The sequence below is a fragment of the Lepidothrix coronata genome, unplaced genomic scaffold, assembly GCF_001604755.1.
Source record: "Lepidothrix coronata isolate B3197 unplaced genomic scaffold, Lepidothrix_coronata-1.0 Scaffold10, whole genome shotgun sequence".
NCBI lineage: Eukaryota > Metazoa > Chordata > Aves > Passeriformes > Pipridae > Lepidothrix > Lepidothrix coronata.
Window position 1 is genome coordinate 1,918,764 of NW_016690190.1, and position 17,151 is coordinate 1,935,914.

The following is a 17,151-nucleotide window of genomic DNA, read 5'->3' on the forward strand; positions in this document are numbered from 1 at the left end:
CAGTACTTTTCCTACCAAAACCAACTAGGTCTTACTCTGTAACCCTGCTCACCAGACTCTGGTGTTCAACAAACACTTTGGCTGATTTGATTAATGAACCAAGCAGAAAACAGACCCTCTAACACTAGTTCTCCACCAAGATGGTGATTGGAACCACCTTAAGGGAAGGATCACTGTGTGCTATAACAGACAAATGGTGAAATGGGCACGTGTAGCCATTAGTGAGGGAGGAGAGAGAGGCGAGAAACCCTTCCTGATGATGCAGTGCACTGGAGGGGTTCAGCCCATCTTCGTATTGGGACCCCACTTCTAAATGGCACAGTCCTTTGAAACTGTTGTAAAGAAAAAGAATACAAGCAACCACTCTAAAATTAAAAAAAAAAAAAAAAAAAAAAGAAGAGGTTGGTTATTTTACAGTTAGGGAATTTTTCCAGAGGAACACCTTAAAACCTGTGGTCTAGTCCCCATTTCCTTGGAGCCTCGTACCTCTGAGGTTCCTTGGCTGAAAGGGCAGACCTACCTACTCCCTGAGCATGAGGATGAGCTGAAACCAGTGACAGGTACTGCTGAACAAAACAAAAACGTTGTAGATAGGCCATGCTTATGCTTACCTGTGCCTTTTTTCCTTTTCTATAAGCATTAAGGTACAGAAATCATTTATAACACTATTGCAGCCATGTGTTGTCCTGTTCAGAAAAACACAAGGTCATTCAGTTCTCCTTATTTTTATCCCCCACATTCAAAGCGAGGCCCCTCCCCACCCAAATAATGCATACAGCACAGATGCAGTTTCTTCACTGGCTTTTCTCATACTTTCCTTGACCTTTGACCGCAGGGGATGACACTTTATCTCTCCAAACAGCATTATCCAGGGCTACGTCCTGAGGCTGCGGAGTGCTGTGAGTCAGTGGGATCCTCAGGACCATGCCAGCGGCTGGGACCACTGACACCACACAAACTCGGGGAAAAGCAGCGCGTTAATACTTAACGAGCAGCTGGGCCACGGCGGCTCCTGCCCGGGACTGCACTTCCCAGGAGGAACTGCGCTTCCCAGGAGGAGCCGCGCCGGGAGCGGGCGCGGCCCCGCCCCGCCGAGTGCAGGTTTTGTTTCCGGGCCGAGGGGGTTCCGGGGTGCGCGGAGCTGCTGCGGGTGCGGGGCCGCCCCCGGCCCCGGCCCCGCGGGGATGGACGAGGACGGGCTGCCCATCGTGGGCTCCGGCATTGACCTCACCAAGGTACGGGCTGCTGTGGCCCGGGGGTGCGGAGCTGTCGCGCCTCCTCCGCCGGCGGCGGCGGCGGCTGCGCTGGCCCTGGTGCTGGGCGAGCCCCGTGTCCCCGCCTGGTCCCTCTGCCCGGGCCGGGACCGCGGGCGAGGGGAGCTCCCTGTGGGATGAGGGGCCGGGGCCGCCCTGGCACCGCCGGCCGAGTTCCCGCAGAGGGGACAAGCGGGAACAAGCGGGCTCTTGTCCTCAGCCGCGTCTCCAGGGTTCACCTTTTCCAGTGGGTTTTGCCGCAAAGTCTGCGGTAGCGTTATGTTTAAAGACTAAGGCGTTTCAGTCGTCTATCTGTGAGGCAAATCCCGTGCAAAGCTGATTATTCATGTCTTTTACAGATGCAAAAACTTTTAGAAAAAAAAAAAAAAAGCTTTGTTTCCCAAATACTGAGCATAAAGACTGGACAGTTCAGTTGCCCAAATGGTCCTTCCATCCTCTGTGCCACCCCACAGATTTCTGCTGAGGTCGTAAGCACTGTTTGACTAGTTTTGGAACCACAGAACTGAACTTGAGCAAACCCTGCTATACAGGTGCACAGGCTGAAGACTTGAGATAGTAGCAACAAAAGTGTCAGAAAAAAATCAGGATGTTTTAAGATTGTCACAGTGTAGTGTATATAGTTCACTCTGTTCACAAACTGATGCTCAGTGCAGCTGAAGCTTGGCTGCAAATATTTTTCCTTGTAAATCTTTCACTTCAGCCAATGACAATTTCATAGGCAAATTTTCTCTCTGAAAGTTAAGACTTAAAACAATTGTCCATGGTAATTAATCCTGAGGCACTGTAATTTTATATATAAACTTTTGTGTGAAAGTTCCTGATTCCAGTCTTCTGTAATAATTTAAATAAAAATGCCAGTTGTCTGTTACATTAGGGGCACCAGACCTTTTTTTGACAAACTTAAGATTCTACCTTTTAGTCTGAAAAGTATGTGAGTATCGGATCTCACTTGGAAGATAATTTTTGGTAATTTTAGGGTAGTCTGGGCTTGCAAGTAAGAAACAGTATGGGTAGCCACTAAATACTGAGACAGCGACATCACTACACTTTATTTTTGGTGATGCTGTTGGTTGCATCTGAATATTAATATGGATGACCAAGTTTGCTTTTCCTTCTTAAAATTCAAAAGGAAAGATTGTAATTTCCTCACCGATTTTAAGAAACATTAACACAGATTTTCAGGAAATTTCACAATTTCATCTAAAGCCGTTTTCCTAAACAAGATAACAGTCCTTCATTTATGTAGGTCTGTTGCCTTTTCTATGTATCCTGCAAATTCTCAACTGTCATGTTAGTAGATTTTTAGTGGCAAGGATTTGTATGAATGCATATATATGTATCTGTGTCTTAAAAAAGGATTTGTATATGCAGGCACTTATAGCAAGCACACTTAAAACATATTTCCAAAATAATTTCTTCTAAAGCATCGGCATTTTTTAACAGATATTTGAATCCAAATCTGAAAATTGAAATAGCTGTGTAACCTAATTTTCTCACATTTTTTGATGCAGGTTCCTGCTATTCAGCAGAAAAGAACTGTAGCGTTTCTAAACCAGTTTGTGGTTCATACAGTGCAGTTTCTGAACCGCTTTTCTACTGTTTGTGAAGAGGTATGTTTATTATTTTCCCAGCTGTCAGTTTTTACAATTAAAAAAATTCTAGAAATGAGAACCCTTCATTTAAATTTTTTTGATGCAGTAACACTGGTAGCTTACAACAAAAAAAATTAGTCTGCTTTCTATTCAAGGTTTCTCTTGAGTAAGTGCTTAAGACAGATTTTTTCCCCCAAGGAATCCACTTGAACTGTTGATTATGCCACATTCAATCCTGTTTTCTTAAACTTTTGCATTTGGCACAGTCTTTGAACTTTTTGATACATGGAATTTGTTCTGAGCAACTTCATCTGTATCTATTGACTTGTTGTAGAAGAAGGATGCCATATACCTATGGTGCATCAGAACTTACTTTCAGATTTTACCACCTTTAATTAAAAAGGGTGATACTCTGAGCTCTGAATGTAAATAATTTTGATGTAGAAAAAAGTTATGTTTTTGGTAACTGGTTAGTATAGAACTTGAAGCCCTTAACTTCAGTTTCCTTTAAAAAAAAAGAGAAAAATAAAAATATTTAGGGCTAATAAATTTTTGTGGTGACTTTAGATTCAGTGGAAATATGCCAGACCAACAAGACTAGTATTGTCCACTGAACAGGACAAGAGTGCTTCCTCCCTTGTAGAAAGGGTGTTTTCTAATGTGGCTTTTTTGTCTTTAGTGGTTTTTTTGTAACTGTTCATTAGTTTATTCAACAAAGACTTCTATACAGCCCTAGCCAGCTGGGCTAGGGCAGCAGTCAACTCCAATTAGACTGAGCCGTGTAATCTGAGAAATTCTGTTACTTGTTAGTAAAGTTTAGAGCCAGACCCGTGACAAGTATAAAATTTGGCTACCGCATCAATATATGGTGCTTCAGAGGAGAAAAAGTAATTTTTCCTAGATTTTTAAACTCCTTGTAATTTGGTACGTGGGACAGTGTAACCGCCTGATGATGCTGTTGTCGTTTGTCCAAAACTCCGTTGTCACACAATCTCAATATTGCCTTTTACATAGGCACTCTGGAAATCAGAACACAGATATTTAAAGCCACTTTGAGCATGGAGCAGGGCTGTGAAGTCCACCTAATAAAACAGTTATTAGCTAACCTAAAGAGACTAAATAATTGCTTTATAAACTCCTTGAAAAGTTTTTTGTGTCTGTGAAGTACCGAAGTGTTTTTAATGTGAAAGGTCATGGTGTAAGTCAGCAGAAGCCAAGAAATTCAAAATTAGGGCTGACACCATCCTTAACTCTAAATTTCTTGGCTCTTGTCTAGTCAAATAGACCCATAAAGTTACATAATTGCCTTCTGCACATCTTTCCTTCCCCTTACCCAGCTACATGTAGGGCACATAGTTCCTTCCAATAGGAACTAACTCCTCTTCATGAACAAAGGACCATCTGTAAACAAGTCAGTGCACTATCCAAAAAGACTAACTCCTGTCAGTCTCTTTCTACTTTTTCTAGCATATTGGCAGAACTGTCTTTTTCTTAGGGTGTTAAAGTTCTGCCTCAGAGCCAGGCAGAATCTTGCCAACATGCCAGAAAGCTGTCAGAGTGGTACATATCTGCCAGCCAGGGTGCTAGCCAACTTCTCTTGGACAGGTCTAGTAGAGTATGGTAATGATTAGTTAAAAGACTGACAGTTCTTATAGAGTAATTTAGAAAAACTTGAGTTGTATTTAAAAAAGTGTCGAAATTTGATTGAGGTGCACTTGGAGCATATAAAGTGTCTGGTTAGTTCTGATTCATTGTGAATTTGGACTGTACAGAGTTTGAATTATCTGCTGTATTTATCAGATTTTCTCTTTGTATTTGCTCTGTTACATATGCACACATCACATCTTTTCATCTTCCACATTTGGAAAAAGCTTTGAAGAAAGATCTTTTGATAACTGTGAGAGTACAGTATATGTACCATTAGTCTCCAGTTCCCCAAAGGAATACCCTATTTACTTTGGCTTTCTTTTGTACATAGTCTGTCTTCATTTCTGTCAGTCATTATTTGGGAAAACTAACTGCAGAGTAAAATTATTTAAAATCTGAACCACTGTAGCTACTGTGCTAAGAAGAGTTGTCATTGCTTCATTTAGGAATAATGTGATGATCTCATTTACACTCTGCCTCCAACAGGTAGAAGACAACAGTGATTTTTTTTATCTAGATACAAACTGTTTTATATGTACAATTGCCTAGGGAAGTGTTTTCACATCCTGACTGTTTCCTGTTGTAGAAATTGTCAGCACTCTCTCTCCGTATTCAACAGATCGAAACAACACTCAATATTCTGGATGCAAAGGTTTGTACGTACATAGACTTTGTCTTCTAGCAGCGACAGCCTCCTAGATTACATAAACTAGCTTCCTTTTCATAGCCTGAATTGAGCAAATATGTTTTCAAAATGATTTGAAGGAGCTAATACGGAAGCAGGGAGCAGGGGTGGGACATTTTGAAGCTGTTCATTAAGATCTTTGTGAAAAAAATAGTGTAATAGTGCAAACAGTGCTTAATAACGCTTATTTATATCAAAATATTTATGAATTATCAGTATTGATGATTTTTGCAGAATTCTTCATAATCGTGTTAAATAGAATTTTCTTCAAATAAATATGCAGTGTGTTTAATACCCACTCAGCATTCCCTTAAAAAAGAGTGAAATATGTAGAAAATTGAAAAATTTGTAACCAGTCATCCATCTGTTAGGTGATAGAGCTGTTCTTGTCATGATTTCTTTCACTGTAGAAGTAGCAGAGATGGCATGGTCTTGTGTGGTTGGTAAGTGCAGCAGCAAAATTCTGGGAAGGTGTGGAAGCCTTTCCTGTGCTGTGACCCTGTATTAACTCTGACAGCTCCAATGGACTGTTTTGGACTTTCTGTTGTGGAAGCCACCTGAACAGAAAGATTTTTGGGGGTTTTTCCCCAATCAAAATACCAAAACTAGTGATAAAGAGCTACAGTTTTACTAATGTAAAGCCTAGCTGAGCAATATATGGTAAGCAGCATGCTGCAGGTTTTATTGTACATGTAGACTTCTGATGTGCTCATTGCTTATTTGATGGTGTTTTATGCATTCAGTTGTCCTCTATTCCTGGCCTAGAAGATGTCAAATTTGAAGTGTCCAGTGCAAATACAAATAGTGTTACAAATGGTCCTGTGGCACAATCTACTACAGATCAACAGACAGCTGTATCACCTCAATCTGGAGTAAGTAATGAAGCACAGCTATATATTCTATATACAGTCTATAATATATTCTGTATATTATTCTCTATGTACAGAAAATGCCAACTTATTACAAGCAATCAACATTAAGATCCTATCTCTGCAATTAATTTTGTGTTGTTTTGGGGGTTTTATGTGTATGGATAGTTGGGTTTTTAACCCAGACTTAAATCCTGCAATCACCACTTAACTAAGGGAGGCTTTTTGGCCCATTTGTAGATGGACTTCTTTTCCCAGTTTCCCCTTACGGTTTCTTCTCAGGGAATCTTCAATCTCTGCTCATTCTCTTAGTTGGTGGAAGTTGCTGTGGAGCAGCAGTAGCAGGAGTACTCTGCTGCTTTTGCCTGCCTGTCAGAGATTATAACTCTGATTTGCAGGCAGCAGCATGGGAGACAGAATGGACAGCACTGTGTGTTTCAGCCATGTTAGAAAATGACTCACCATTATTTTGTTTTCTTTAAAATGTTCCTCCTCCCAGATATTAAAGTATATAAAGTATATAAAGTTCAGATATTTCTGAAAGGAGATTTCCAGTGCTGCTTTCAAATGGTCAGTTTTATAGTAAAAATACAGTTTTCTGTGTTCGTTTAAATAGTAGTAGAACTTCTTGTCATTTTTCATTTTATTTAAATTAAATACTTTCAAGGATTCTTTGATTTAATTACGTTATCCTTTAGATAATGATTTATACTAAAAGCTATAGTTTAAAAGTTACATGATCTGTATGAAACATTTGTTAGGGGATCAAATAAATATTTTGAGGGAAAAAATGCATTGGACTACTGAAGGAGATTTGTAGATATAATCCTTAAAAGTATTTTTTTATGAAAGGAACATTTAGATGTAGTGCTGTGTTATTCACAAAGTACGATTTAACAGGGCTATTAGAGGCTTTTTGATTTTTCATGTATAACTTGTAATCGTGATGAAGAAGAGTTGCACTTTACTTTAAATATCAAATTTCATGGATTGAAATCTCTTCATGCACCTGGTCTGTACAACCTACCCATTAAAGGTTGTCTTCTTCGTATACAGCAGAACAGTGTACAGGAAGAAGGGTTACAGAAAACGGAGGTAGTTACAGAAAATGTCACAACTGTGGCCAAGGATCCAAGATATGCCAGATATCTCAAAATGGTACAAGTGGTAAGTCAGTTCTCATGTCATTCTTTGGCTGCTCTTTTATTTTTAGGTGGAATGTCACACACAGCTGTAAGTGAACATTTAATGTCTGAAAACATATATTGCAGCAGTAATCTTTAAGCTAGGATAACATCACAATATTTCTAGCACATCTTCTCTAATAAATGAGTTAATGTCATACATTCCCTCAGACAGCTCCTGGCAAGATCTTTCTATGAAATTCTGCTGATATACTTGTGAACTGAAGGTGTGAAGTGTGTAATGCAAAGTGATATTAGCTGGAGTCACAGAAGATGCCACTGAAAGTGTAGTTATTCTGGCAGAATTGGAGTCATTCCCTACATACAGACATGATTACAGTTTGGTTTTGCTGTAGGGTACAAAATACAGCTTTGCTAGTATAATCCAGAACAGGAGTACTTCATGTTTTTGTAGAGACTAAAATAGAGATACAATGATTGCTTCACTATGTGGTTCCACTTCAGTTTCCTGTTATTCACGATGCAGGTTTTGTTAACCTCTTTATCTGTGTTCTGTTCTACAGATAAATAGGAAAGAAATGAATGTAATCTCAATATTTACACGTGTGAAAGCTAATGAAGGAATGAAAGGATGAATGGGAGACTATTCATGACATTTTTAAGAGCTCTTTTTTTCACATCCACGAAATTAAAAATGAGATTGGAAACAAAGAAAATAACCTGTCTTTATTTTCAATCTGTCAGTGGAAAATTTCCTCTATGATACGTATTATAATTCTGGAAAGTATGACTATGTCATAGTATTACTAAAATGTTAAAACTAACTTCTCAATTTCACTCATTCTTCAGAGAAATTATTACAATTGGTGTGCTTGGTCTTTTGGATGATGTTCCAGACCTTGTTTTTCACTTGAATCACAAATTGGCACTTTATGGGTAGCTTGTTACAAACCATTTGGAAAATTTAGCAGTGGGATAGTAGCAGAGTTGAACACTGTGTTAGTGTATTGATTTAATGCCAGACTTCAAAGTCAATGTGAAAGTGCTGGATGGTCTAATTACTTTGAATTTTTTGTGACTGTTAGAGGAGTGAGATCTCACTTTCCATATTTCTCCTTTGTACTGGCAGTTCCTGGTGACTCCTGTGCCAGTTGTAAACAGTGTGGTAGGAAAGTCAAACTAACATACTACAATTTAATGTGTGTTTTTGTATTTGCCAAACTTGTCTTCTCCTCCAGTCAAGTATTTCAGTTGGTGTCATTTATTTGCCCAAATTAAGTTTCTAGCTGAAGATTTTTTTGAACTGATGATTTATTTATTGCTCGCTATATTTGTAGTGTATAAGAATTAGCACCGTTCTACACTTAAGGTAGTTCTCCTGTGAAATAGTAACAAACTCATTTTGATGGAATGCAGTTGAACATACTAAATTCTTACTTTTTAAAATATACAGCAACAATATTCAAACAAATCTTTAAAAAGCAGTATCGTATTTGCTAAAACAAATGTTCAGAATGCTTCTATTGCCAGTGGGACAGGAGCAGTCTGCGATTTGAGATAAACTTCATGTTTAACGTACAAATAGTCTGACCTGATTCCAAACACCAGAAATGGCTGTATAGATGCCAGGACTCTGACTGGCCTGTTAATAGGTTAGTCCTTGCTTTAAAGGACTGAAATAAAAACCAAACATGGAGAGTGCACCGATCTTCAGGAGTTGCCAGCACTGATGGGACGTGGTCTCTTTGTGCGCTATGGAAAACTAAAACCCATATTACAACAAGATTGCTGCTTGCACTGTGGCTTCTCCAGGACATGCACACTTCCTGATCTGCAGGATCTGTCTGGGAGTGGGGCTGGGGTGCGCTGTTGAGTATGCAGTGACTTGGATTACTTCAAATCTTAACTAAACAAGACAAATGCAATGGAAATTTAGTACTGGCTTGTAGGTTAGAAAAGTACAAATGTGCCGTTTCAGTGGACCTGTATGCTCAGTGTAGTTAATCTTTAGATTTAGAATAGGTTTCTGTTTCATTTTAGTAAGATTTAGCAGTATTAGAATATTAGTATTAAAATATTTTTCCAGATTAAGACTTATGAGACCATGAAGGATAAATTAATTGTAATGACTTGATTGTATTATAAACAGATATAAGTACAATCTTCATTGTTTTCCTTCGGGGAAAGAAGTCCACTGTTAAAGGGTATTTTGATTAAACTTTGATTAGTTTTGTAAATCCGTGATATATAAAGGTACTGAGAGGTTTTCTTCTTGCAGATTTTGATGCTCACAATGTTGGAATAAAGCACTGCTCCAAGTGTCAACATAAGAACAACCTATTCTCCGAAGTTCCTGTACAAAGTTCCCTTTGACTGAAAGCAAATATGAATTTTGCTTTGCCTGATCTGACTCAATTTCATTTTTGTTTTAAAAAGCATTAGTACAAGATGGTTTATAGACACACAATCCGTGCTGTCCATGCCTATTCTATAATAAGTGAATTTTTAAGCTATCATGAAATATTCAAGTGAATATTCAAAATATTTACCTCCGTATTGTACACTAGTTGTGAAATCCTGAGAAGTTCTTTATTTCAGGCTATTACCATTCAACTATTTGAGTGACATTTTTGCTGATGTGCCTGATAGATTGCTGATACTATGTACCTGTCTGTGTGCTATTCCAGAACGTTCATGCACGAGTCTTGATTGTGATTCTTACTGTGAAACTGCACGAGCAAAACACAGTAAGCAGCTACCTTAGTACACACTTTGCCACGTTAGCTAGTCAAGAGCACCACATATTTCTCTGGCTGCTCTTTATTTTATCACTATTTTACTTACTTTTGGACAAAAGATAATTCTTCTATGCAAAAAGAGTCCTACACTACTTTTCATTTGGCTTGTGAGGCCTCTCCTGCGTTTGCTAGAAGAGCTGTAGCTTTGTCCCTTTCAAATCAGAAATTGTATCCTTCTTTTCCACCCCAGCTGCCCACCCCCCCACCATATCCTATATTGGCATGGAGTGATCCAGATGGTATTTCTGATGGTTTCCAACAGGAGATGGCAAAGCAACAAGTTGCCTTTGAGCGGCTTTAGTGGAAACATAGGAGCAGTTTGTTGGAATGTATCTCTCATAAGATAAAGTGGGTCTTGGGTATGTGATCCAAGATGAGGGGATGTTTAGGTGTTGATGAATAAAATAAAGTGCAGAAGCTGTGGAATGACTTGCAGTGAAAGGAAGGAATTTTTTTAACATGTACATGGTTGGCTGAAATCTGTCCCCAAGTCATAGAAAATTTAAGCCTGACTGCACAAGCATTTGTATTCAGACAAGTCATTTTTAAATTGTGCTTCTGTTCTCATGTCCTGCTTGCCTTTTTCTGCATGCTTTTTAGACTTTTCCAGTTTTTAGCACTGTATCCTTCTGGAGTGGTAGCAGATGCACTGTCCTGGTTTTCCTTTCTCTCTTGGGTATACCTTCAGCATGTCCAAGTCTTCTTTATCTTCCTAGCACAGCTGTCCTGTGATGTCTTTGTGCTACTTTGTGCTTTCTCCACATTTTTATCCATAAAGATAACTTCACCTTCCTGGTTTTGTCTGCATGATATACAAATATGTGTATCCAGTCTTGATTCTCTCTCTGCGACTTTCTCTAGATGTTTTGCCATAAATATAAAATGGATTAAAAGGGCCTTTAATCTTAATCATTCCTTGCTTCTAGATTCATACTGATAGCAACTAAGATTATCATTCCATGCTCGTTTGACAAGTGACCTGCATAAATTTGTATGAAAGTGTGGCTTAAATGAACCTGTGTAATTTAGTTCACCAGTTTGTGTCCAGCAGTTTCATGTTATTCTTCCTCCTGCTACACAGGGTGTTCCTGTAATGGCAATACGAAACAAAATGATTTCTGAGGGACTAAATCCAGATCTTCTCGAGTAAGTAATTTGTACCTTTGTGTAGGTCTGGTGTGCAACATGTGTTTAAAAAACTTTGAAAAAAAAGTGTGCTTAGAAAAGCTTGTTCAAGATGTTATGAGTCTAAGTTATCAGCATTAAAACAGGTTTTGAAGTCTTCCATGAAAGGTTTTTTTAGCATTTTACAGGCCTGAAGAGGCCCATCATTATCAAAGGAGAAGGGATGTAATCTCAAGTATGAGCTATCTTTTCAGCATTGTCTAGTCCAAGGCATGTCCCAGGAAATACAGAGACTAGAATGTACATGGGTCAGTACTGTACCCTCCCGACAGCAAGCTGCAGGACTTTACCATCCAGGCTTAAGAGAATATGAAAGCATTTCTTCCAAGCCAAGCAGAGGTGGTGAGATTCAAGGAGAAGGATATAGCAATGACAGCATAGCATTTCCCAACATGCACTTAGCAATGAGAAATCAAATAAAATGTCAGTAGCCATTTTCACTGCACTGTTTAGGGTGTGAGGTTTTTCCCAGATGTTTTCTTTCAACGCTTCAATAACAAACTGTCAAAACTGTAGACTAATAGGAACAAACTCAGTTTTATTTTACCGAATGCATGAGGGACAGCAGGGTTGTTTCCAGATTCCCTCAGTAGATGGAGTGTACAATTTGATTTCAGCATTGTCAGTGTAAATTGAAGTCAGCAGTTTGAAATTTTGGCTGTTGACTGAGTTGACCTGATGTGAAGACTACTAAGAATAGATACTAATTTTCAAAGCTACTTGTCATGGTGGCCATAAACATTAATTTTAGGATTATTTTACATTTGACATTTAATTTAGCTTTACTGTAATATTTCACAGAATTTGTTAAATAGATGAAAGTATTAACTGTCATTCTTACATTATAGCCACCAAACGGTTTGAAGCACTTTTACATCCTCTTCAGAAACTGTCAGTGTATTAGAAAGTCCATGTTTCCTTTCCAGTGAAGTCTTTTTACATTTTGTAAAGGCTTATTCTGAAACTAGCAACTTGTTTAATAAAATAAACCTGAAGTATCATCACGTGCTCAGTCAGTTTATCTCCCAGCTACTTCCCAGTGTCTAAATAAACCTAAAATAGTTATTCCTCAGTTGATATTTTTTACTGATTGAATGAGAAATAGGAAGAAGAGCAGAAGTAAGACCCTGTGCAAGTCTGAGGATTATCAAACATGGTTTTTCTATATGTGTATTAAATGTGTTATATTTTTTACTCGGCACTTCAAGTCCATACCTTTCCGTAATTGCTGCTGTTTCTTCGTGTTTGGGTGGATTTTTATAGTAGATTAATAAAAGGTTAATATTTCAAAAGCTGTTTTTTAAAAAAGTATCTGCTTTCGAGTTTTCTGGTTTGGGTTAAGACAGAAACATTATTACTGTATATTGAGGCTTGCAGAATATGTTTGGGGTTTGGTCCCAAAATCCATCTTCAAAGATTCTGTGCAATAATAATGCTTAGTCAGATTTTCTTTAAAATGTTATGGGTTTGAAGACTGATTAAAGCAAGCTAATTATTTGGCAAGGTGTATAATGCAGAATATTTTAAGGCATCGAGGGTAACCATTCTTTCAATTTTCTTGCTTTCTTGTCTCAGTATTATAGAGTTCTTTTTTTACGTGTATCTTGCCATTCACACCACAATTCTTGGGTCTTCAGGTTCCTTAGGCCTAGTCACTCAGTCTCAAAGAAAATTAGGAAAATGTGCATATTGCTGTGGGCTCACTCACTTATTGCACACTCTCCCATCTACTTGCCAGTGACTGAGCATGGGTTTTGTGGCTGTAGATATGCTAATTCTAATAATATGGAGTTGTTTCTACTCTTTTCTTTTGGCTGTTCCACTTCTGTTATTGCTCCTTTCGCAGCTTTTTACAGCATTTGGTAACTGCCTATTCTGTCAAGCTCCCAATTTATTTATTTTTAACTTCTGTTTCTTACCCTTCCTCTCTTGCCTGCCTTCAACTCCAGAAGAGTTTATCCACCTCTCACAAACTAAAGGAATTCAGTGCCATCTTCCTCTTCTTATTAGATGAGAGTTTTGCACTGTTCTCTCCAGATCACATGTCTTTGCACAGCTCTTCTGTTTTGTCATTACCAGGGCAACAAGGAATAATATTGTGAAGTGGTATTTGCATGAGAAAGCAAATGCTTTCTTAATTTGTTTTAGAGGTGTGCAGGGGAGAGGGAGAAGGCTCTTCTACAGTTCTTTAATACACTTCTCATCTTTGCACCCAAAGTGTTTAGAAACACTTTGAAGGTACCTTAGGGATTCACAACAGACAAATTATAATAAACAGAACTAAAGTTGGAAAAGAAATTCTGAACCCCCAAGATAAATAAGAACAGGATGAAAAATATAATTATCAGCTCAGTTTAAAATGCAATATTTTATCCAAGAGATGTTAACTGTCATGCAGGAAGCTGGTTCCTCTGAATATCATTCTTTCCCAAGTATAATTATTTGCATATATTCTACCTTGTTTTCAGAATTCATCAGGCTCAGTCTTGCTTGTATGTCAAACTCATTACATACTTAGAAGGGAGACTCCAGAGAGCCAGCATCTTCAGGCAGTAGTGTTAGTTACTCTTTAGATGGCTTGCTTCTCTCCCCTCCATCTCCAATAGATTCCCCAAGCAAATGTTTTGCCATGATATTAAGATCCCTTTTAAATATTCCCTTTAAAACTAAATACAAGAGGTTTGATCATTTGTAGTCCATAAAAATCCCATGGCTGTTCTTGCATGTCAAATTTAACCCAATGTTCTAGCCAAATTCCACTGTGAGTAATTCTTTTTTTGCTTCTCTAAATTATCCCTGCAGTTTTAGTTGGATACAATATTGTTCATTTCCTGTCTTATTTTTTCATGTACTATTTACACTGCTCAGTGGTGTACAGAATGTTCCTTTCAGCCCTAGAACCTCTGAAGATTGAAAAAAATTGAATTAATCATTACTGCCTGCTTTCAACTCTTTCTACAAGTGTTTGCCACTTCTTAGTGATCTGTCATTACTTCAAACGACCTCAAAGGTGTGCATTCAGACTGATGTCTGCAAAGTTTTGATGTCCAGTGAGTTACAGTTTCTAGTGTTTATCTTTCAGGTGTAGGTGAAGCAATACCACTAAGGTGTGAGTTTGTGAACCATAAACAGTTAATGTGTTAAATGTTGTGGAAATAAAGTGTATGCAGTTGTAGTGAAAGCACATTAGCTTTAATGCTAGGTTGCTTGTGTTCTCAGCTGGATTTGCAACATAGAATGTTTTTGTTGCCTGCAGGACCCCAGATGCCCCTGTGCCTGCTTGGGGAGATGATGGCAAAGCAGAAGACAGTTCTGATAGTGAATCTTCATTTAGTGACTGAAGAGACTGATTTCAGCCTTTGGAAACCCCTGTTAAGTGCTCATGTGTTTGGAGCTTTAGCAGACAATGGTTTTGCGTGGGTCACATGGGTGACGTGATTTATCCAACAGTGTTTTTAAGAACTAAGATGCTCTGCGTTCTCTTCCAGAAAGTTTGAACAGGCAGCATGTTTCACCCTGAACCTTTCCACTATTAAAATGATTCATGAGATCCTTGCAGTTTTGATGCTGCATCATTTCAGATTCATTTCTGATTCTTCAGAAATTACTTCATAGAACTCAAAGAATTCCACAACTCTAAACCTCCAAGTCTCTAAAACTGCATTCTGATCACTTTTAGATTTTCTTTGTAAAACATTTAACCTAAGTTACCTTCTTTCTGTCTCATAACTTACAGGTAAAGTAACTTTTGAAAATGAAATTGTTTCATTGATGAATTGTACTTTTTTCCCAATATACTATATCTGCAGTGACATGACAAGAATTACATGTAAGTCAGCTATCTTATAGTGATTGCAAATCAGTGATACTCTGTTTTGAGAGAAACTAACATACAAGTGAAAAAATATTAAACCCCAATTTGAATCTATTTTCAAAGCATATCCTGCTATTCGATGCCACCGTAGAATCTGTACAAAGTTGATAAAGAAACTCCTACTTTGTAGAAGAGTTACGTATCGAATTCAGCTTGCAGTGTTGTAGAAAGCTACAAACATTTCAAGATTGGTTTGAAGGTGATACTGTGACAAAAGCAAGGGACTGGGTGATTATTAATAGAATACCGAATTCTCGCTACTTGTGCACTGTCATGTGGGTCTGTTGAAACCTCTTTCTGGCTGCTGTTGGGCTTATTCAAAAGAAGCTGTGGATGAGCAGTTTCCATAGGATGAGGAATCCCCTCCAAGTTGGTGCCTTTGCTGATAATTTCAGCAAAGAATGTAAAATTCAGTTTGTATAATGATAAAACTACCTTGCCACCTCTTGATGTATGCATTGGGGAACAATATAAAGAAATGCACTTCAAGCCTGACTGGCCCTGAAGACTCCTCTCCAAATTACCATGACAAAAATGACATTTCATTAAAGAATCTTCTTTAATATAATTTGTTCCACATTAAATTCTTCACAATCTATTTGAATTCCCCAGATTATTTTGATTATACCAGAATGCTGTGTGCCAGGCAATCATTAATTTTCTGGTATTTTACATTCTTCTGAGACCAAGAAAAGACTAAAACTGAAGCTAAGTATGTAAGTTTGTTAGCCTTATGACTGAGTCAATACCTTCTCTCTTAGTTACTTATGCCACTTCAGCAGGTTAGTTGCCTTTTTTTTTTCTGTAGCTTAAACATGGCTCACATCTGAGTCTAGCAGACATATTTTTGCTCTCCGTAACCTGTAAATCAGAGTAATGCCTGAACCCCTACAAAAGCATATATGCACTAGAGAATGTCTAGAGATGGTATTTCAGTGATGGATTAATTATTGAACACTTAAACAAAAATATTCAATAGTTAACACTTGGTAAAAGTCGACAGATATTAACATATTAGCAATAAGTATTTCAAAAGTAAATGTGATAATGTTATTTCAGAAAGTATGTATTGAAACACTGGTGACTTTCTAAAATCTATATTTAAAACCTCATTTAAGCAGTCTGTATAATTAAAGCTATACTTTGTAAACCAAAGTTTTGATTCTATTTTGTTCCTGTATGTTGTTCTAAGCAAGATAGTGAAAATTCTGCTGAAATCTCTGCAATTCATGTTTCTCCGAAACTAATCCTGCTGAAGTTACATCAACCTGCTACCCTAAGGAGAGAGTGTTGAAAATTGGGGTTTGGAGTTTAACCTAAGCCAAGGTGGCACTCTGACTAGAGGAGAACTGATCATCCCATAAACACTATTCTAACAAGCGAATTTAAGGAAGACTGAAATTAATGAGGACTGCATGTTCGATACTTTTAAACTGATATGAACCTATGTAAGGAAGTAGCATGGTTTAAAGAGTTGACTTGAGACACAGTGGTTAATTGTTTTTCTAAAGAAGTAAACAAGGTTACTAGAAGACATTTAAGGAGGTATAACTTCAGTTGTTTAACATTCTGAAGAAACTTTTTGTGTAAAGGAATTTTAGTCGGGAAAAAAAAATCTTTTACATCACTGCAGATGTACATTTATGAGGAACGAAAAAGAGAGCCTCTAGTCAACAGTCACTTGTTAAATAAGGGATAATTAATTGGTAATTATATATGTCACAGAATAACAATTTCATTAGTAGGCATGGTGAATTTAACTGCTTAAGACTTTCAGGTTTTTTCCGGATAGATTTTTACTTTGGAATAGTGCAACATTGGTAATTTGCAGAAACCTTAAGAAAAATCTTGCCACTTTGTCTTACCTCCCAGTTGAGTGGTGGCACACTGCACAGAAAAAATCCAAATGTCTAAATTGTGAGGAACCAGAGGAAAAAAAAAGATAAAACCTTCCCTTTTTACATTCAGTGTATCAGCAACCATAGTGCTTACACTACCTTCAGAACCTCTGACCACATTAGGCTCTTCTGTTCCTGCCAGTGTCATCTGCTGAACACATCCCTTTACTCTTAAGTTGTAGCC

The 17,151-nt window shown here is 37.9% G+C and overlaps 1 protein-coding gene across 2 annotated transcripts; it reads left to right on the forward strand.

The window, feature by feature from the left end:
- Window positions 1-1,114: 1,114 nt before the first annotated feature.
- CCDC53 (coiled-coil domain containing 53) lies at window positions 1,115-16,224 on the forward strand. 2 transcript variants are annotated; one of them, XM_017804904.1, is made up of 7 exons: window positions 1,115-1,235; window positions 2,786-2,884; window positions 5,100-5,165; window positions 5,942-6,070; window positions 7,124-7,234; window positions 11,092-11,156; window positions 14,452-16,224. In XM_017804904.1, exons 1-7 carry the CDS (start codon window positions 1,185-1,187, stop codon window positions 14,534-14,536), a joined length of 606 nt encoding a protein of 201 aa, XP_017660393.1. In that variant the 5' UTR covers window positions 1,115-1,184; the 3' UTR covers window positions 14,537-16,224. The 2 variants fall into 2 exon arrangements, with proteins under 2 accessions (XP_017660393.1, XP_017660394.1); XM_017804905.1 differs by having other exon boundaries at window positions 7,127-7,234.
- The last annotated feature ends 927 nt before the right edge of the window (window positions 16,225-17,151 follow it).

Coding starts and splice junctions, on each gene's coding strand:
- CCDC53 (XM_017804904.1), top strand. CDS start 1,185: ATGGACGAGGACGGGCTGCCCATCGTGGGCTCCGGCATTGACCTCACC. Junction 6,071..7,123: donor CTGTATCACCTCAATCTGGA/GTAAGTAATGAA, acceptor CTTCGTATACAG/CAGAACAGTGTACAGGAAGA. Junction 7,235..11,091: donor ATCTCAAAATGGTACAAGTG/GTAAGTCAGTTC, acceptor CCTGCTACACAG/GGTGTTCCTGTAATGGCAAT.